The 22,137-nt window shown below is 39.5% G+C and overlaps 1 protein-coding gene across 5 annotated transcripts in view; it reads right to left on the reverse strand.

Annotated features, from left to right (window-relative positions):
* TEX10 (testis expressed 10) overlaps window positions 1-14,145 on the reverse strand; it is a 46,846-nt gene extending 32,701 nt beyond the window's left edge. For 3 of the 5 annotated variants that reach the window (XM_086416093.1, XM_086416092.1, XM_086416094.1), the window contains exons 1-5: window positions 13,978-14,145; window positions 10,105-10,293; window positions 7,679-8,391; window positions 7,048-7,291; window positions 2,734-2,846 (exon numbers count right to left, since the gene is read on the reverse strand). In XM_086416093.1, the coding sequence (XP_086272219.1) occupies window positions 2,734-2,846; window positions 7,048-7,291; window positions 7,679-8,391; window positions 10,105-10,284 (1,250 nt within the window). In that variant the 5' untranslated portion in view covers window positions 10,285-10,293; window positions 13,978-14,145. The remainder of the gene's footprint in view (window positions 1-2,733; window positions 2,847-7,047; window positions 7,292-7,678; window positions 8,392-10,104; window positions 10,294-13,977) is intronic. The other 2 variants (XM_086416096.1, XM_086416095.1) reach the window with 1 other exon arrangement.
* Between the last annotated feature and the right edge of the window lie 7,992 nt (window positions 14,146-22,137).

Below are 22,137 nucleotides of genomic sequence, written 5' to 3' on the forward strand. Positions count from 1 at the left end.
CAAACATCCTTTTATTTAATCTCATTTTGATGAAAATTATATCTGAAAACTCTTACTTGACAACATAAAAAACACATATATTCACATGTTGAAGGATATTCTGAAGCTTATCCGTGCACCTGATTAAAAACTTCTGTGTTAATAAGATAACTGTATCTGGAGGAAACAAACCCTAACGACTTACTTGCTCAAGAAACTATCTCCCTATTTGGTTCTGTCACCTCCAACTCCAGAAACTCTAAATTAAAGGTCCTAAAACATGGTTTTGATCCAACCAATAGTCTTCAATGCCAAAAGGATCAAGGATGAAAGGGAAATGAGGGTCAGAGACAAAAAATGACTCTCAGCATTAAGGTTAGTCATCAGTAGAAACCGATTTGATCCAAGTCTGTCCCGTGTTCTCCATTACGCCATTCTATGGCTTTCTAATACCCTATAATATCTCCTTCCATTACTGCAATCATCCCCACTTCACTCCCTCGTGCTAAAATCACATTCATGTTAAAACACTATTCTCCAACACTGCTTTGTCTGTTTATCCTAACAAGGATCTGTCTCCTCCTATGAATTCCTATAGCATTTCTTAATTATAAAGTTCTAATGACACTTAAATATGCCTTGTGTTAAATATGTAGATTTATTTTTCTTCCTGCTAGTTATTGAGCTTTTGTTTCTCAGCCTTAAAACCACCCTTCCACACTCTTACTTTGTGATCCTGGGAGTGAGCCACATTTTTTCCCTTACAGTTTGCTTCTTGTTAGGCTCTGCCAATAAAGTACTTGTTATTGTTTAGTCACTAAGCTGTGTCAGACTCTTTTGCAACTCTGTGGACTGCAGCCCGCCAGGCTACTCTGTCCATGGGATATCCCAGGCAAGAATACTGGAGTGGGTAGCCATTTCCTTCTCCAGCAGATCTTACCAACCGAGGCATCGAAATCTGTCCCCCCGCATTGGCAGGGTTCTCTACCACGAGCCACCTGGGAAGCAAAGGGGGTACTTGAGACTGGAAAGCTGTAGGAGGAAAACACACACTTTCTGGTTGCTTCCTACTCCTATTTTTGGCTTCCTTTTGCCACCAGTGCAACCCAACCACTCTTCAGGCCAGCAGCAGTTCATTCTAGTAGCCAGAGTTGGTTCCAGTCTGTATTTTCCTGACACAGAACCAGCATCATCATGCCCCTGGAACACCAGCACCAGCCAGCCACAACCCCCTTTGCTGAATCCTGTACCCCTATCCCACTGGGCCCCTCTCCTGATCTCAAAGACATTAGTCTCAGCTGAGTGCAAACCCCTCCCTAGAGGTCTGAGTTTGGGCTCCAGACAGCCTTTCCTTCCAGCTACTTGCCCTCTTCTCTTTCTTCTCCCAGTCAAGATGCAGGGGCCGCTTCCTGCAGGTCCACCTCTACAGTACCTTACTGTTCCCTTTTGTCTTCCCACTGTGAAGGGGAAATACCTAGTTTCCATTTTCCATTAAACTAGGAAATACCTAGTTTAATACCTAGTTAAAAATCATTTGTATTAAATTCTCTGTGAAAATCACTGGTATGATTTCCATCTCATGACTGGAATCTGACACTCATTTTTATCAATTTTAAGATTTTGTATTTATTTTTGAAATTTATGAAATCATTTAAGAGATCAAAGAGTATACCTTAGGACATCTTTACTTACAGTGAGAGACCAAAAAACTTTAGTGAATGAATCAAGTTTATCTGCCTACAACATACTTTTCACTTCTGAGCATATCCTGTGAACTCTGCCCAAAGAGCCTCATTTATTCTCCTCACTGATTCTTCCTTTTGATAAATTTAACAACCTTCTGACAGTCTTTAACATCTGTTCAAGTGTTTGCTCATTTGGGGATTACACCTTGAGTTTTCTAACTTGTATCTGCTTGTCAAATTTTATTGGGTAATTTGTTTTTACGTTTATCTGCTCTTACTTCCGGAGAAGGCAATGGCACCCCACTCCAGGACTCTTGCCTGGAAAATCCCATGGACGGAGGAGCCTGATGGGCTGCAGTCCATGGGGTCGCTAAGAGTCGGGCACGACCAAGCGACTTCACTTTCACTTTTCACTTTCATGCATCGGAGAAGGAAATGGCAACCCACTCCAGTATTCTTGCCTGGAGAATCCCAGGGACAGAGGAGCCTAGTGGGCTACCATCTACTGGGTCTCACAGAGTCAGACACGGCTGAAGTGACTTAGCACCAGCAGCAGCAGCTCTTACTTCAAGTAATCATTACAAATAATTTTCAGGCTTACACTTTTCCAGTGAAACTTCATCCGTAATTCGTTCTTTCCACTTATTTTACAAAAGAGAACTACTTTTCTCCCTCTTCCATCAGGATACCGATAACAGTTACATTATGCTTCCTTGTGTATATAAATGAGAGCAGAAACTAGTGATGTTATGCTCTCAAAGATTCAGTAATTACACAGTGCCTCTCACAAATAAACTATCCACTCTTAGCAAATTTTTATTAAATTCTTATCTATACAATTTGATAGCTGACCCTCATTTAGCACAAAACATTCACTTTACAGATTAAAAATAAAAATAAAAGTAGAATTGGAAGTCCAGGGCTTAAAGTGACTTGTTTAAGATCAGATACTACAGCTTTTACCTTTACTTCACAAAGTCTAGATAAAAACACCTCACAGTGTACAAAGTTCAGTTTAAGACTGTTTTCTGAAAATGTCAGGTTAAACAGTGGAAGAGAATGGCAATACCTTTTATTTGTCTCTTTCCTTTTTTGCTTGGTTATTTCTTTTAAGGCATATGGAAAATTACTCATAAAATGGTGTTTGAAATCAATAAGGTAATTCTTTCGAAGCCATGACTCCTAGTAAAATAAGCACAGATTAGAAAATCCATAAGAAACAATAACTTAAAATAGCAAATAAGACTTTAAGCAGAAACAAAAACTTGTCAATATTCACTCACAAATTTACCCTTATAATACATCTTCTGCTAATGATATAATATGTAAATAAATTTTAAAATCTGAATAAACTGTTAGGCCATCCAATGTTCACCCACAGTTCTTTTTGGTGCTTTTATTTTTACATGCATTTCATCTACTTAAAAGGAGAAAAAAGGGAGAAAGTAAGTAAGATTTAATACAATTCTGAATTTGAACTGCTAATACAATATTTATAAAATACACAAGAAAATCTTCTACCTAGTGTTCCATTTAAGGGTAACTATATTCTCTAGAAATTCTACTGCTCGTTAAAGGCATGTAACACCTTCACCAATCAATGTACTTGTCTAAAATTCTTCAGCAGGATTCTTCAATGTATCATGTTCTCCTACCTGAAACACTGATTTCCTGCTATCCAGAGGACCAATCATTGCAGTGTGCCAGTGACTGAGGGGTTGCTTGGGATATGGGACATGAGATGCTACAATAGCTAGCTCCAGCTCCAGCAAAACTGGAGGCCAAACTCAGACCATAAATCAATAGCTAGCTATTGCAGCACATCTCCTTAGTTACCTTCACTAGGTTCTTCTCTTTTTCTTGACCTAAAAACGTGTACTTGACAACTCCTCCTGGACCTCTAATAGGCATCTTAAATTTACCATGAGTAAACTGAACTCCCCTAGGGGTAGTCACACCATCATTTGGACCATAATATAGGCATCACTCCTGCTCCTCTTAACTATGTACACCAGCATTCCCGCTGCTTTCACCAGAATCCAGCTGCCTCTCATCACTTCAACCACTAGCTACCGTTCGACTCCAAGCCACCATTACCTCTCACTTAAGATTACTGTTTCAGTCTCCCAGTGGTCCTCATGTTTTTCCTCTTGCCCCACTAAACTTAATTCTCTACACAGCAGCCAGGGTGATCTTTTAAAACATAAATCACACTTCAAAATATTACAGGAAAGGATAAAGGAGACAATGTATATAAAGGAAGGACAGGTCATCCATGGGATCAATGATCTCAGTTGGGCCCCAGTTTTGCTAGAGCTGGAGAATGAGGACATGGGAGTTTGTTACTGTTTTATTTGTAAATCTGACATATTAAAGTTAAACAAACATAATTTAGATCATGCCACTCCTCTGCTCAAAACCCTCCAATGTCTTTTCACCACACTGAGGTTAAAATTATAACTCTTTACCACAGACCACAAAGTACCACACGATGTGGCTGCTGTCACTTCCCCCCTCATCATCCACCACTGCCCCAGTACCTCACTTGCATAGGCCTTGCTGCCATTCCTCAAATATGTCAAATTTGTTCTCACTTCAGGGTTTTGCACTTGCTGCTCCCTGTGCCTAGAAGGTTCTTCCCACAGGTCTTCACACGACTTGCTCCTTCTCTTCATTCAGTGACATGCAGATGTTAAGAAGGCATTTCCCGACCACCTATTTAACAGTCTCCTCCCTGCAGTTTCATTACATGTTCTCTCTCATCCCACTTTCATCTTTCTTCCTAATGATGACATGATGGACATCATCTATTTGTTTACCATCTCTCAACCCCACCAGGAGCGAAGTATTTGCCTTGTCAGTCATGTTTATCTCTGTATTCCCACAGTCTAGCACAGAACCTAACTCACTGCAAAGCAGTGCTATTCAAAAGACCTTTCTGCAGTGACAGAGCTATTTTATATCTGTGCTGTCCAACACACCTGCCACCTGAAGCTACTGAGCATTTGAAATGTGACTCCTGTTTACTAAGGAACTGAATTTTAATTAAAGAGGCAAATATATAGATGCTCAATTAACCTTTGCCTCCAATTCTTTCTCACAAATTCTGATCTTCATGGTAAAAATGCAACAATAAAGAAACATTTAGACTGAAAGTAGTAAGCATTAAAATACAAAGCTAAGACACAACAAAATCTCCATAGTGTATAAAATTATAATACTGACCTAAAGCTATTAATACAGGCCTCCCAAAACTGAAGTTAACTAAAAAGTTAATGTTACATTGTATTTTAAAACACTGTGTGTTTTAAAAATATTAAACACAGTATACTTTAAATTAAGGATACTAAGGATACAAAGAGTGTATTAGAAATAAACCACCTCAGTCAGGATCTGAGTACTCAACCACTGCAATTAAGATTTAGTGTTAACTTGAAATTTCTTTCCAAGATGAAAGATTTCAAATTCCTAAAAAGGTTTTTTTAAAAAAAATACTTGGACAAAAATGAAACTTCTCAATTATGCAGCAAAATACAAACACACTATATGCATTTAGCAAAACTTAAAAAGTAAGCAGTCAGTTACCCTAAGGTTGCACCCTAATACAGATGCCAATTTACCAACAGAAAGCCTACACATTTTCTGAATTTTCTGAAAAAAATTCAGCCTGTGGTGCATAATTAGAAGACCAAGGAATGCCATTTCATTCCTCCGAAAGTTTGAACTTTGACCATTCAATACCTTAAGTACTAAGCTATAACTAAGGCAAATGAGAAAGAGGAACTGATGGCGGGAATGGTAATGAAAAATAAACTAACAGGCATTTTAATGTCATCTGGTGTAACACACGTATTTATACTCTGTCTGCAAAGGAAGAGATTTACCTTATTCAGTTATTACAGTTCAAATCTGCCATGGTAAATTAGAGAATTCTACCAATGGATGCTTTTAAATACTATTTCTATTTGAATTAACCACCCTCCGCTTATTTCAATTTTATACAGTATCCCAATTTACTATTCTACATAATCTTCAACAGTCTGTGCAAAACAGTCTTCTGAATTTAGTATCCTATGTTAATGAACTGCTAATAATTTTAGTTGTAATAGCACAGAATATTTCTAAAACATACTATTTTAAATATTCATAAAACTAAGGCAGTGTTCAGATTCTGTTAGTGTTATCTCAGTGTTCTTGCCTGGAAAGTCCCAGGGACGGGGGAGCCTGGTGAGCTGCTGTCTATGGGGTCGCAGAGTCGGACACGACTAAAGTGACTTAGCAGTAGCAAAAGTACTGTTATCTGAATGATAGTAGATGATCCAAAACTACACAATTAATGAATCTGCATTTAGTCCTACCATTCTATCTAATCACAAATATTACTAAAGCAATAATAAGCATTAAGATGCCCATGAATAATCAAACACCCAAATGCCTGAAATAAAAAGAACTAAACAAAACTAAAAAACTGCCTTGTCCATTCTGTACATATGTAGGCAACTTCAAAGATTCACAACTTCCTAGTCAAGTCATTGCAGAAATTCTCCTATAAAATGATGCTCCAAGCTTTAAAGTATTGTTCTAGCAGCTGCCTTTTTTAAGATTAACCACATTAATCCAGCATCACTTAAGCATGTTCTTCCTTACTTGTGCCATGGACTATGTATTATATTCCCCACAACATAACACTTTTAAAAAGCCTACCAATACGCAAAATCTCCCCCAACAGGAGGTAAATTCACTTATCTAGAAACATGTTTGCTAGCTGGAAACTGTTCTATGACTTGGAATTACTTAGGTTAACTTCACTTGCACCATACCTGCAATTGCAGCTTACCTACAGTAAAGGTATCTTTAAGAAATGTTTTCCAATTTACATCCTTTATCAAGAAAAAAAACAAAAAACCATACACCAAGCAAATTTACATATACTTTCTTCTCTGAAACGTAATAGTTTAAAAACAACTCAGGGTTAGATATGAGATCTTCAGTTTCATCCATTTCCTGGCATAAACTCTGTTAACGTGGCCCAAACTGGAAGACACTGCTTAATAACCAACTGTTTAAATCATGTAAGAGGTCTCCAGACACTAGAATGCTCCTATGTAATCAATCTGCCATAAATAACACAATGTAACATTATTATATAGTTAAAAAAGAGATCAAGCATCTTGTTATACATTTCACTTAAAAATTAAAACATACAGATAATAAACTCACAGAATTATTTTAATTTGCAGTTTTAAGCAAATGTTAGAAGTTTATAGTTAAATCTTGGGAATTTTTCAGAAAATGCATAACCAGTTAGTACTAATATACTGATTTCTAATCTGTCCAGTTATGATAAAAGGCATTACTCAGAAAATAACCCAGTAGTTCTCACCAATTTATGAGTTTCATCATGTTGTTTAGAGAGTTTCCACAAAAGGGAAATAATATTAAGAACTTGCTGCATAACCTGCAGAGGTTCTCGTTCTATACCATTTCCAACAGAAGCCGCTAGTTGTGGAGGCACAGCTTCAATCCAGCACTCAATCAGCAATGGAATTATGATCTCAATAAATCCTTTCAAGTTTTCAGTAGACGACAGGCCTTCATCCACAGTGCCTAGTCCTCCAACCAGATACCTAGTAAGGAAAGGTAAGAATGAAAAAATTTTAATTTGATTAAAAAATATTCCTCATTGCTTAATTTAAATCTTAAATATATTAAGTACCAGCAAAACGAAGCACCATGAATTGATAATTACATTGATCAACACTAGCAAGAAAAACAGAATTCTAAGATGACAAAGCCAAAAGACTATCAATTTTTACTTTCCATTAGGCTTTGCTAGAAATGAGTAAATTAATATACTTTGAAATGACTCCTCCCATCAGTAAATAAAATTAAATTATGAGTAACTATATGAAACTATGGAAGACAACTGCGTGTCTCCCAGCATTAGCCATCAATGGTCAGCAGTTATAATTCAATACAGGAAAACTGAGTGTGGACATAACTGAAATCCTTACCGTAGCCTGAACTGTGAACTGACATTTGGCTGTGAACCCCCATTTTCATAAACCTGGATGTGTTGCTGGTCGTTGGCATGTTCCTTCCAGTTGATAAAAATGGAGTTGCTAGTGGCATGGGGATTTTCTTTTTGTTCCTGAAGTCCTTCACTTTCTCTCAACCTACTGGATCCATCTGTCAAGGCCTGAAGGAATTTACTGAGTCTCACTAAGACTTTCAGCCTCCACTGCTGAGAAGTGAGTCTCCGATTAGGATTTACAGAAAGTATCCAGGACTGGGATCTGTCTCTATTTACCAGTCCTTTGGACGGCTGCTGATGAGAAATGAGTTCTACAAAATTCTTAAGCAATATACTGCTACGGTCAGTAATCAGAGCTGGGTACTGTTCCAGCAGAATGTCCAAAACTTTTAAAGAATCCTCCTGAATTCCTTCAGTAATGTGAGTCATGGCACTAGAGAGATGGGCACTTACCAAAGGAAAAAATGGAGAAATTTGTTCAGCTCGTATTTTGGGGGCCAGGAATTGAAGAAGTTGAACTGCTGCTAATCGTACATTAGCATCTTTATCTGTAAACACAGCAGTCACTTCACTTAATATGTTTGAAAGGTGTGCATCAATTATATATGGGTATTGAGACAAAAGGTCTTTAAGTCCAAGAAGAGCACTTTGTTTAACCCCAGCATTGTAGTGATGCATCTGTGACAGCAAATCCTATAAATAAAAATACAGGTTTTAGGTATATACATATACATACACATCAGTGTCAAATAAACAGTGCTAACTCAAACTATGCTAATAAACTGACACTTCAGTGGGTGTCCAGGGCTGCTTCAGTAGGTATTTTTCCAGTGTTACTTTGAGAAAAATGTAGTTTTAAGATCAGAAACAGTTTTAGCTTTAACACAGCTTTGGCTTCATAAAAGAATTATTTAACTTTCAGTCAGTATTTTCTCGTTTTGAAATTACACAGGATTAGGCACACAGTCGTTTAAACTGACAGCAATCATCATCACCACTTAAAGACCTACTATGTACCATATACGTATTTACACTATTTTCTGCCTATTTTAAGGGGTCCTTCAGGGTGTCTGTGTATTTTAGTCAGAGTGTAACATATGGCAATTTTATTTGTAGAATAATTTATATCATCTGTAAAGAAACCGCAACTTCAAATATCTTTTTGATATTATTTAACCTGCAGAGATTAGAAAGCAAAACTAGAAAACGTGTATCTTCATAAAGATTTGTTCACAAATGTCTCTAATAGCATTATTCATAAGAGTCAAAAAGTGGGAGTAAGCAAATGCCCATCAACTGTTGAGTGAAAAAATACGACAAAGCTCTGCACTGGAATACTATTTGACAATACAGAGGTATGAAGTATTGTTCTGATATGTGCTGTAAGATGGATGAACCTCAAAAACATGCTAAGTGAAAGACCAGTAACAACAGACCACATTTCATGATTCCATTTATATGAAGAGTCCAGAATAAGCAAATCTTTACTGATAGCTTAGTGGCTGTCTAGTGGGGGGAAGAAATGGGGAGCAACTTCTAATAGGTGGAAGGGTTCTTTCTAAAGTGACAAAATTGTTTTAAAACTAGATTACTGTGATAGCAGCCTAACAATGTAAATATATTAAAACCCACTGAATTGTCCACTTTAAATAATAAATTTTATGGCATTGAATGGCATTGAAACATGTGAAACGCCATGTATGAAACGAGATGCCAGTCTAGGTTCAATGCACGATGCTGGATGCTTGGGGCTGGTGCACTGGGACGACCCAGAGGGATGGTGTGGGGAGGGAGGAGGGTTCAGGATGGGGAACACATGTATACTAATTAAATAATTTTCTATTAAAGAAAAAAAAAAATAGAAAAAAAAAAGAAAAAAAATAATAAATTTTATTATGTGCAAATTACATTTCAATAAAGCTGTTACATTTTTAAGCCAAACTACTGCTTAAATTTCAAATTATGTGCAAATTACATTTCAATAAAGCTGTTACATTTTTAAGCCAAACTACTGCTTAAATTTCAATTAATTTCACATTTACTATGAATCTGGAATAGCTATGCATTGTAAAGGTTCAAAAATGGGTAAGACAGGGTCCTATCTTAATGAGCTATAAAAACAGCTGAAGACCTGTCACATCAAAAAGATATAAAAATTACTTCCAGATGACATATTAAATTATCAAATGAATATACAAGGAAGAAATCACTTTGACTTTAGCTGAGCAAGTCTTTCTGGAGGAAGTGGGAAAGTTGTAGTGGCAGCATCACCTCTGAAAAACAGATAAACTCCAATCTTCAGCCATTAATAAACCCTAAGAGTTAAAACAACTTTCCATAAAAGTACACCATTCTAGATGACTTCAAGGCATATCCTATCTTATCAAAAAAATGTTTATGATTTACCTTTATGTTAAGTTTTCTATTGTTTGTTGGAAGTGTTACATCCTCTTTGAGCTGCTCAGGCAGATGTATAGTCTTCGTTTTAAAGTTTGTAAGAGTAGCATTTTCTGACCTGGGCTTCTTCTTACCAACTTTTAGTTTTACTTTCTGAAAATCATCTTGGCGTTTTCTTTTTTTGGTCATTCTTGAGTACTATGATAAAAGAATTAATTTAAAAACAATGAATACAGACCAAAGATAAATTATAAAATAGAGAAGGTATTTTCTAACCTTTAATTACTCTAACATTGTCAAGATCAACAATAACCATGCCAATGCATCAAAATATTAAATGGAAAATATCTTTATAAAGAAAAAAAAACTCAGTTTACTTAAGATATTTCTGGCTACGGAACCTTTTGTCAAGCAATGTTCTAAATAGGAATCTTGGGTCGAGCGATGTGCTAAGTAGAAAACTTGTGTATACTTCAATTAATATATTTATACTTCAATAAAAAAGGAAAAAAACTTCTGAAAATGTTTTGTTTTCATAGGACAAGAGGGAGGTAGCACAGAGTTGCTAAAAGTATACCTTGCACCTACTGGGAAGCTCCTGGCCCCCAGAAACCCCCAAGAAACTCTAGCAAAACAAAGTCTAAACCAATGTTATTATTGAACGCAGCCTGTAATAGCTAGGAAAAGTTTCATGAACCTAAGCTGGGTGCCTGAAAATGGGGACGATTCAGATATGCAGCAAGGACAGTCACTGGGCATTTCATGAGCAAGGAAAACAGTAAAGATGAAGAATAGGGGATACGCTTGGTAATAGGCAAAAATCAAAGTACTAGCATTCTGAACACCAGGAAAAGTTCAGACTAGATATAAACCGGAAACAAAAAAAGGAGGGAAAAAATATATATATAAAAGGAAATACAGTATAACAGAGGGCCAAGGAACAAAGACCAGCTAGGCCACTATTATAATAAATAACTCAGGTATAACCCTGTCGAACTGCACTTCTCGTTCTCCATCACATTCTTTCAATTTACACACAGATTATCCCACTTACACACAAAATCTTTGATCTGTGCATTATACCCATTCCCAGCCCCTGCTTAAATCCTTTATTTCAACCCAAGACTGTTCAAGTTTCCCCACTAGTATTCCTGCCTTGTCACCAGTGTCCACCTCATGGTCCATTTGGTAATCACCAGAGGGCTCTTTCTAAACACAGATCTGATCAAGGCTCTCAAGCTTTCAGTTGCTCCTTTTACTTGCTTACAGTAAAAACACCTGGGTTTGACAGATCAGCCATCCTTCCTAACTTCCTCTACAGCTTTATCTTCCCATCAACTAACCTCTATTTTAAAAAATAGCCTTCTATACCTGGAACTAGCTCAGCCCTTCTTGAAGCCTTTTCCACACAAAAATAATGAACCCTACCTTGCACTGTATTCCCACCAGAGTAGGTGTCTCTGGAATAAATAAAACTTCTCCTGATCTATCATAACGATCCTATGCCTAGCTATTTTTTTAAGTCACAATGCTACATGTGGGAGTTCAAGAAATTTGAGCAAAATGAAGGTTTGCATTAAGATCAATAAAATGGCTGGTGCAAGACCAGAAACTTGAAGTTTCAGGAATCCAGAAGCCAATCACCTATGACATTACATTCAAATTCACATGGTTACAAGGTTTTAACACAATAGAGCCCTATCATCTAGGGTTTGGCTACATAGGTTAAGAGCAGATACAAGAGAGCAACTAGCTCTTATCCAGACTCTTGCACTTTATAGCCATAGTTAAATCACCGTGTCTCAGTTTTTATCTACAAAATGGGGCTAATAATAATGCTTACCTCATACAGTTGTTACTAGGTAAGATGAATGAGGAGCAAATGAGCTCATGTGTAAAATACTCAGAACTGTGCCTGGCACGGTAAACAGATACGCTATAAGCACAAACATGTATATTTTCTTAGTCTCATGACCAGTACATACCAAGCATAATAGCAGATATACAAAAGCCTTCAGTTCTCACAAGATCATGCAAGGAAGGTGATGTTAAAACCATTTTAAAGATGTGTCAGCCTTTACTAATGACTTGAAAAGGGTTTCCTAAGTAAGACTGAACTCCTTAAAACCAACTTTATGTTATATATACTGCAATCCTGGTGAGAATTGGCGGAAAGGTGGCAAAACGGCTTGCCTTATTTCATTTATCCCAATACCAAATTTTCAGCCCACCCACACCTCCAAGTTATTCTGGTCTAAAATATGAGTAAATAAAAACTACAAAGAAGGCCCTAATACTCACTTGGCCTCTCTGAATTAAGCAAGCACAGTTTGTGCACTTTCCCTACAATTACTATCTAGTACCAGAGATGAAAACAAGTAGAACAAGATATTCAGAAAAATCGAAACAATTCACTCTCCACCCCCTAATTCTGTGCTATCTTTAGCCACTAACTAGCTGATCAGGGTCCAACACACATTCAAGCTTGTACAACCATTACCCACCACTTAGTATCTGTTCTCCCTCTGTTAGGAAAGCGCACAGGACTGACCGCCCCTCCTTGACTTTTCAAGCTATTAAGATTATTATTATGGTACACAGGGAACATTTTTATACTAGGAACTCACCGTTCTACAGCAACTGTTATTTTCGCTTAAAATCAAGATTTTCAGAATACAGCAAACCAAAAGGCTTCCCTGGTGGCTCAGAGAGTAAATCTGCCTGCAATGCAGGAGACCCGGTTCGATCCCTGGGTCAGCAAGATCCCTGGAGAAGGAAATGGCAACCCACTCCACTATTCTTGCCTGGAAAATCCCTTGGAGAGCGTACGCTAGAGCCCATGGGGTCACAAAGAGTCGGATACGACTGAGAAACTAACACAAGCCACTTTCACAGTAGCTGGTATCGAATAGATGGTAGGAACACCAACCACAGGGACTGAGCTCTCACATCACTTGAAGCAGGTGAGCCTCAAAAGTTTTCAAGATGAATTTCATATGCTCCAACTACAGGCTTTCTAATTTCAACAAAAGAGAGAGTCTAGTCTATCAGGATTTCGACCGAACCGAATCTCAGCTAGTTTGTCTGCCACCTCACTCAGTACGGTTCAGTCGCTCAGTCGTGTCCGACTCTTTGCGACCCCGTGAACTGCAGCACGCCAGGCCTCCCTGTCCATCACCAACTCCCGGAGTTCACCAAGACTCACCTCACTACCCTCACCTAATTTCCAACTTCTTTTCACCCGCCAAAAAAAAAAAAAAGAAGTCAAGAAGTCACACTGTACTCGGCCTTTGGTAATTTCCTCTCTAACCCTTTACGCTCACGAGTTCCTCCAAACTCTACCTAGGGGCCAATCGGAAACACCTGATTTTTCAAAGAACAAATATCCCAGACCAGGACCACTCGAGACGTCCGATGGTCCGAACCTGCTCGGTTGGTTACTCCACACCTGGACTGCGAGAGCCGATTAAGAGACGACTGCGCATCCTCAACCCCCGACTTTGGTCCCGTATCCCATAAGCGAAGACCCCGTGGTTTTCAAGAAACTATCGTTCCTTCTCCCACCAAGGACGGCGGTCCGGACCACAGTCCAGGAAGCGGGGCCCAATTAACACATATCGGCCTAAAAGTCTCCTAGACCCGAAACCGCGCGAACCCGCCCAGTCACTTGAAACGCTTCAAATGCCCGCGGGCCGCCCCGCCCCCGCGCTGCCCCTCTCCGCACCCAGGCCCTGCTCTGCCGGAGCGCCACGACCCTGCCCCCGGGGGATGCAGACTGACCCCAGCCCGCCCTACCCTCCTGGCCGCGGACCGAGGGGCAACGGCCCCGCGCGCCGTCCCGCGCCCCGGGAGGGCCCGGCCCGACCGGCGGCGGCCGCTCACCTGCGGGCCCGGCCGGGACCCGGGCGTGGAGGCAGAGGGGAAGAACGTGCGAGGAAGAGCCCAGTGGGCAACGGCGTACGCCACCGGCCTCAGCCTCTCGCTCCCAAAGCGTGTTTTCAAATCGCCTCGTCCTCACGCGGCCGCGTCTCCTTCCGCCGCCCGGAAATCAGGGCCCCTCCTCCGCCGCGCCGCGCTCACGTGATCACGGCCCGCCGCCGCGCGCAGCCGGGAAGGCTGGAGCGGGAGCTGCAGGCCCCGCCCCCAGGAGGAGGGGGCCCGCGCCGAAACCTCCCCGCGCTCTGGGAATCCGAGATCTTAGAGCGCAGGATCCAAGGACAAAGCTTGGTCCTCCCTGAACTTCTTTGGCCTGCATTTATTGATGGGTGTCGCCCTGGTCACAGCTAGTTGAGGGCTGGCGTCTACTCTCCCTGCTAGAACACTGTTCTTCAGACCTGGAGCCACATTCAAATAAGAGTATAAGTTGAACTGAATTGAAAAAGAGGAAAAGTTTGGGACTGCAAGAACCCTAGAATTCCTGGAACTTTAACCTGGATGGAGCAATTAAGAATTAGCTGACAAGAGGGCAAAATACACCTAGCACCTGGAGTCCGAAAGTCTTAGTTGAGGATTTTCTCTAATATTTAGTTTCTCAGCACTACGTAGGTTCCTGCTACTGAAATCAAGAGGGCCCAGAGAATTTAAGAGAGAAAGTTGAATGCCTAGAAACAATGCGTCTTTGAAAGATAGCCTTGCCAAAGATTTGCGGGAGGCGTGGAGCCCCAGATATGGATTTTAGAACTTGATTTAAATTTGTTTCTACAGTTTACCAGGTTGTAAGACTTAGTAAAGCGAATAAGGAGTGAGCCTCAGTTTGCTGGATAGGGATTAAGAGCAGTGATGTCTGGGAGCTCAGTGGAAGAATCTGGTCCACGCCTCTCTCCAAGCTTAAACTTTACATGTTTTTTCGCTTGTAGATGGCATTCTCTCTGTCTTCGCAATGTCTTCCTTTCCTGTGTGTCTGTGTCAAAATTTCCTATTTGTAAGGACACACGTCATTTAGGGAGTACCCTAATGACCTCATTTTAACTTGATTACCTCTGTGAAGACTCTTATTTCCAAATAAAGTCACGCCAGCAAATTTGGAAAACTCAGCAGTGGCCACAGGACTGGAAAAGATCAGTTTTCATTCCAATTCCAAAGAAAGGCAATGCCAAAGAATGCTCAAACTACCGCACAATTGCACTCATCTCACACGCTAGTAAAGTAATGCTCAAAATTCCCCAAGCCAGGCTTCAGCAATATGTGAACCGTGAGCTTCCAGATGTTCAAGCTGGTTTTAGAAAAGGCAGAGGAACCAGAGATCAAATTCCCAACATTCGCTGGATTGTCAAAAAAGCAAGAGAGTTCCAGAAAAACATCTATTTCTGCTTTATTGACTTTGCCAAAGCCTTTGACTGTGTGGATCACAATAAACTGTGGAAAATTATGAAAGAGATGGGAATACCAGATCACCTGACCTGCCTCTTGAGAAACCTATATGCAGGTCAAGAAGCAACAGTTGGAACTGGACATGGAACAACAGACTGGTTCCAAATAGGAAAAGGAGTACATCAAGGCTGTGTATTGTCACCCTGCTTATTTAACTTCTATGCAGAGTACATCATGAGAAACGCTGGGCTGGATGAAGCACAAGCTGGAGTCAAGATTGCGGGGAGAAATATCAATAACCTCAGATATGCAGATGACACCACCCTTATGGCAGAAAGTGAAGAGGAATTAAAAAGCCTCTTGATGAAAGTGAAAGAGGAGAGTGAAAAAGTTGACTTAAAGCTCAACATTCAGAAAACGAAGATCATGGCATCTGGTCCCATCACTTCATGGGAAATAGATGGGGAAACAGTGTCAGACTTTATTTTTTTGGGCTCCAAAATCACTGCAGATGGTGATTGCAACCATGAAATTAAAAGACGTTTACTCCTTGGAAGAAAAGTTATGACCAACCTAGATAGCATATTGAAAAGCAGAGACATTACTTTACCATCAAAGGTCCGTCTAGTCAAGGCTATGGTTTTTCCAGTGGTCATGTATGGATGTGAGAGTTGGACTGTGAAGAAAGCTTGAGCACCGAAGAATTGATGCTTTTGAACTGTGGTGTTGGAGAAGACTCTTGAGAGTCCCTTGGACTGCAAGGAGATCCAGCCAGTCCATTCTGAAGGAAATCAGTCCTGGGTTCTCATTGGAAGGACTGATGCTAAAGCTGAAACTCCAATACTTTGGCCACCTCGTGCGAAGAGTTGACTCATTGGAAAAGACTCTGACGCTGGGAGGGATTGGGGGCAGGAGACGACAGAGGATGAGATGGCTGGGTGGAATCACTGACTCAATGGACCTGAGTCTGAGTGAACTCCAGGAGTTGGTGATGGACAGGGAGGCCTGGCGTGCTGTGATTCATGGGGTCACAAAGAGTCGGACATGACTGAGCGACTGAACTTACTTACTTACTTACTAACACAAAACCAGAGACTCTGTGAAGAAATGTGAAAAGCACGAGTTCATATTTGCTACAGTGATCAGGGACTGGAAAAGTGCATTCTCTAAGAATTGATCAATACATTATATGCAAATCACTTGATACACTGCCTGGCACACAGCAAGGCTTCAATAAATGGCAACAGATTTTCCTGTTGATGATGTGTCATTGGACAGTGTTTGTGCAAAATGAAAACTTTTAGTCAAGTTTCTTGGATAAAGGAACCAGTTCTGACTTTAAATTAAAAGGAATTTATTCAGAGAATATTGACTAACACAGAAAGGTGAGAAAGGCTGCTGATCCAGGCTTGGATAAAAGGAAGGAGGGAAAATACTCAGGAGCCAGGAGTACAACCACTGTTTCACTACAAAATCTGTCCAAGACACAAGAATTGAAAATGAAGACATAAAATTATCTACATTTCTAGATATAATTGTATGCCTAAAAAATATCAACTGAAAGGCTACTAAAAACAATAAGAGAATTTTAGAAGGGTGCTGCTGCTGCTGCTACTAAGTCGCTTCAGTCGTGTCCGACTCTGTGCTACCCCATAGACGGCAGCCCACCAGGCTCCCCTGTCCCTGGGATTCTCCAGGCAAGAACACTGGAGTGGGTTGCCATTGCCTTCTCCGTGAGACAGTATAAAATTAACACTCAGATATCAATAGACTTCACATACACTAACAATAACCAGTTAGATAACAGGATAGAAAAGGAGGCATCTTTTGCAATAGCAACCAAAGCCTATAAATTTCCTAGAACTGAATAAAAAATTTGATTAGAATTTTAACTTCCTAAATATACCTGTTGTCCCTAAATTAATTGGTAAATTGAATGAGATCCCAATAAATATGTCACCAGGGTTTTTTTTATAGACCTACACAAACTGATTAAAATTTTTATATGAAAAATTAAACAAGTAAGGATAGCCAACAAATTTTTTTTAAAGGAAAGCAATGAGGAGGACCAACCTTACTGGATATGGAAATATAAAACCTCAGTGATTCAAACATAGTTTTGGCATACGAATAGACAAACCAGTGGGCCAAAATACAAAATCTAAAAATAGAACCAAATAAACATGAGAGTTTATAAATTAAAAAAAAAAATTATCTTTGGAGCCAGCCACTTAATAAAACATAAAGTTGGGCTCATATTTCATGTATTACATTCAAAGACGTAAATTTAAAAAACAAATCCATAAAAGTCCCAGCAAACAAAATGAGTGTATCATTTTACAACTTTGGATTTCTTCTAGACTTAAATACCAGGGAAAGCTTTTAAAATTTGATGACAGGCTTTTCCCAAAACCTTTATAAATCTTCTTTATGACCAAAAAAAAAAAAAAGAGAGAGAGAGAAAGAAATCAAAAGTTAAGACAAATACTGAAAAAAAAGTTGCAACTCATATCACAGGTAAATGATTAATTTTCTTAATATACAAAGAATTCCTAGAAGCGAGGTGGGGGGGAAATCAAGTACTTGATAGAAAAATATTTATTTTCAGCCAGTTTACAGGAAGAGAAAAAATATCATTGTTACATAAAAGATATTCAGCCTAATTCACAAAAAGAGAATTATAAATTAAAAGTAAGGTTTTTCCCCCTCACTTTTAAGCTTATAAAAATCCAAACTTCTTTAAAAAAAATTTTTTTTTTTAAATTTTTGGCTGTGCTGGGTCTTCGTTGCTGTGTGGGCTTTTCTTTAGTTGTGGTGAGCAGAGGTTACTCTCTAGTTGCAGTGTGTGGGCTTCTCGTTGCAGTGGCTTCTCTTCCTGGTTTAAAACTCAACATTCAGAAAACTAAGACCATGGTATCCAGTCCCATCACTTCATGGCAAATAGATGGGAAACAGTGGAAACAGTGGCAGACTTTATTTTGGGGGGCTTCAAAATTACTGCAGATGGTGACTGCGGCCATGAAATTAAAAGATTCTTACTCCTTGGAAGAAAAGCTATGACCAACCTAGACAGCATATTAAAAAGCAGATACATGACTTTGCCAACAAAGATCTGTCTAGTCAAAGCTATGCTTTTTCCAGTAGTCATGTATGGAGGAGGTGTGAGTTGGACCATAAAGAAAGCTGAGCACTGAAGAATTGATGCTTTTGAACTGTGGAAAAGACTCTTTAGAGTCCCTTGGACTGCAAGGAGATCAAACCAGTCAATCTTAAAGGAAATCAGTCCTGAATATTCATTGGAAGGACTGATGCTAAAGCTGAAGCTCCACCTGATTCGAAGAACTGATTCATTTGAAAAGACCCTGATGCTGGGAAAGATTGAGGGCAAGAGGAGAGGGGGATGACAGAGGATGAGATGGTTGGATGGCATCACCAACTTGACAGACATGAGTTTGAGCAAGCTCTGGGAATTGGTGATGGAGAGGGAAGCCTGGCGTGCTGCAGTCCATGGGGTCACAGAGTTGGGACATGACTAAGCAACTTAACTTACTTACAACTTAGTCTCTTGTTGCAGAACACAGGCTCTAGGGCACATGGGCTCAGTAGTTGCTGTTCCCAGGCTCTGAGCACAGGCTCAATAGTTGTGGTGCACAGAATTTGTTGCTTCATGGCATGTGGGATCTTCCCAGGTCTGGGATTGAACACATGTCTTCTGCACTGGCAGCCGGATTCTTTACCATTGAGCCACCAGGGAAGTCCCAAAATCCAGATTTTGACACAATATCTGTTGTTGACACTGTAGAGAAGCAGCACTCTCATATATTGTTGGTGGAAACATAAATTGGCATAAACTCTACAGAAGATCTATTTGTGAGAATTAAGTTTGATGGAAGTAACAGTAAAACACAAGATGAAGATTTACTTTTTCACATTAAAGTGTAATTGCTAATTCCTGGCATTAAAGTCAAGATGTAGGCAGTCCAGTCTTCAGGTGGCTCTGTACCAGCAATCCCTCGAACACTCAGGCCACTTGTCTATTGTTTCATCAGACTCAAGGTCACCTTATGGATCAAGATGGCTGTTTTAGCTCCAGCCATCACACTCATATTTCAGTCAGCAAGTTAAGGTAAAGGAACAAGAAGGACATGGTCCCTCCATTTAAGGACACTTCTTGGAAGTTGCATATAGTATTTCTGATATACATCCCTTTGGCTAGAATTCAGACTGCTGCTAACTGTATAGGAGCTGAGAAATGTGAAGGATATTCTGTAAGTAGTAAAATCCTCCACCTCAAACATGGTTTTGTGATATAATTTTTGTTTCAATTTTATATAAACCCGTATATGTATATTCATTGACAAAGCAAAATACATTCTTATACTGGTTTTCAACTTTTTAAAAGCTCAAAAACTGAGGCAACAATAGTGCAGAAAGAAAAATCACTTGGTATTTTTTCTGATCTCTAGGTGGAAAGGACTTCTCAAAGCATAAAAGCAAAGGAAAAAAGTGACCAAAAAAAAAAAACATTGATAAGTTGGACATAAAAATGGTTAAGGTCTATATATCAAAAATATTTTAAACAAAATCAGTAGAAAAAGATGGGTTAGATAATGATCGCTGTTAGGACAACTGATGAGCTCTTTAAGCGGTGGAGAGAAGTGGGATTGGCCTCTGGAAAATTCCTAACAACAAAAGCATGCCATAACATGCAAAAAATCCAAAGGAAAAGATTTAAAAATTCAACAGCATCATTAAGGGTCCAATCAGGAAACAAAAATCATGTTAGTTATTTTAAGAGAGAATTTAATATAAAGAACTGTTAACCAAGTACTAAAGAAATTAAAAGGCAGAAAGAGAATCTGAGATATCCTAGGAGAATAACTTCAGGAAAGAGTTACCATGCCAAGGGATGGGGAAAAGAGAGGGAGAGAGTGGGGATTATTGAAATTTACAAGGATGGACATGGAGCCCAATGAGCTAGAGGTCAGACCCACAGAGAGGGGCATGGTGCCAACTACTTGGTATCTCTGTGGTGGTGTGATAGGGCTGTTTTTCAAGTATTGGGAAAACTGCAAATTGGGATGCTATTCTGAAGCTAGTTGCCACTGGGTGAAGACCAAATACTGCAGTGATGTTGACAGGAATGCAGGACAAATAGGGATAAGAAAGTCTCTTCCTTCTGTATCTTTCCAGTCTCACTCTTCTACTTGTCACTGAGAGCCCAGCAGGGAGATACCTGACAAAGCGGAAATGGGGTTTGCAGAGTCCTATATCTAGAAGTCATCAAAAAAGCAAGAAAGTTCCAGAAAAACATCTATTTCTGTTTTATTGACTATGCCAAAGCCTTTGACTGTGTGGATCACAATAAACTGTGGAAAATTCTGACAGGGATGGGAATACCAGACCACCTGACCTGCCTCTTGAGAAACCTATATGCAGGTCAGGAAGCAACAGTTAGAACTGGACATGGAACAACAGACTGGTTCCAAATAGGAAAAGGAGTACGTCAAGGCTGTATATTGTCACCCTGCTTACTTAACTTATATGCAGAGTACATCATGAGAACTGCTGGGCTGGATGAAACACAAGCTGGAATCAAGATTGCCAGGAGAAATATCAATAACCTCAGATATGCAGATGACACCCCGCTTATGGCAGAAAGCGAAGAAGAACTAAAAAGCCTCTTGATGAAAGTGAAAGAGGAGAGTGAAAAAGTTGACTTAAAGCTCAACATTCAGAAAATTAAGATCATGGCATCCGGTCCCATCACTTCATGGCAAATAGATGGGAAACACTGGAAACAGTGGCAGAATTTATTTTGGGGGGCTTCAAAACCACTGCAGATGGTGACTGCAGCCATGAAATTAAAAGACACTTACTCCTTAGAAGGAAAGTTATGACCAACCTAAACAGCATATTAAAAAACAGAAACATTACTTTGCCAACAAAGATCTGTCTAGTCATGGCTATCGTTTTTCTAGTAGTCATGTATGGATGTGAGAGTTGGACTATAAAGAAAGCTGAGTACCGAAGAATTGATGCTTTTGAACTGTGGTGTTGGAGAAGACTCTTGAGAGTCCCTTAGATGGCAAAGAGATCCAACCAGTCCATCCTAAAGGAAATCAGTCCTGAATATTTATTGGAAGGACTTATGTTGAAGCTGAAACTTCAACATCAGTCCTTGGCCACCTGATTCGAGGAACTGACTCATTTAAAAAGACCCTGATGCTGGGAAAGATTGAAGGCAGGCGAAGAAGGGGACGATAGAGGATAAGATGGTTGGATGGCATCACTGACACAATGGACATTAGTTTGAGTAAACTCTGGGAGTTGATGATGGACAGGGAGGCCTGGTATGCTGCAGTCCCTGGGGTGGCAAAGAGTCAGACACAACTGAGCAACTGAACTTAACTGAACAGTGTATCTGGAGGTACGAAGCAGAGTAGAGAGGGATGGGTTTGAAGCCAAGGGAAGGTAGCTTAGTAATCAAGCACTTCAACCCCATGAAAACCGTAAATTATTAAACAAAATAACAAAAGTATAAGAAAAATATTTATACAAGTATAATTTAGGGATTGGGGACATTTTCATTAAGAAGATAGGAGACAGAAGTCCCTGAAGAAAAATATAGATCTATTTCACAACATTAGAAAATATTAAATGTAGTATGGCAAATGATGCCATAAATACAAACCAAAGTAAAAAAGTAGCTTAGGAGAAAGATTTTCTATA

The sequence above is a fragment of the Bos grunniens genome, chromosome 8 (genome assembly GCF_055505025.1).
Source record: "Bos grunniens cultivar Pamir isolate PY7600 chromosome 8, Bosgru_T2T1.0, whole genome shotgun sequence".
NCBI classification, from domain to species: Eukaryota; Metazoa; Chordata; class Mammalia; order Artiodactyla; family Bovidae; genus Bos; species Bos grunniens.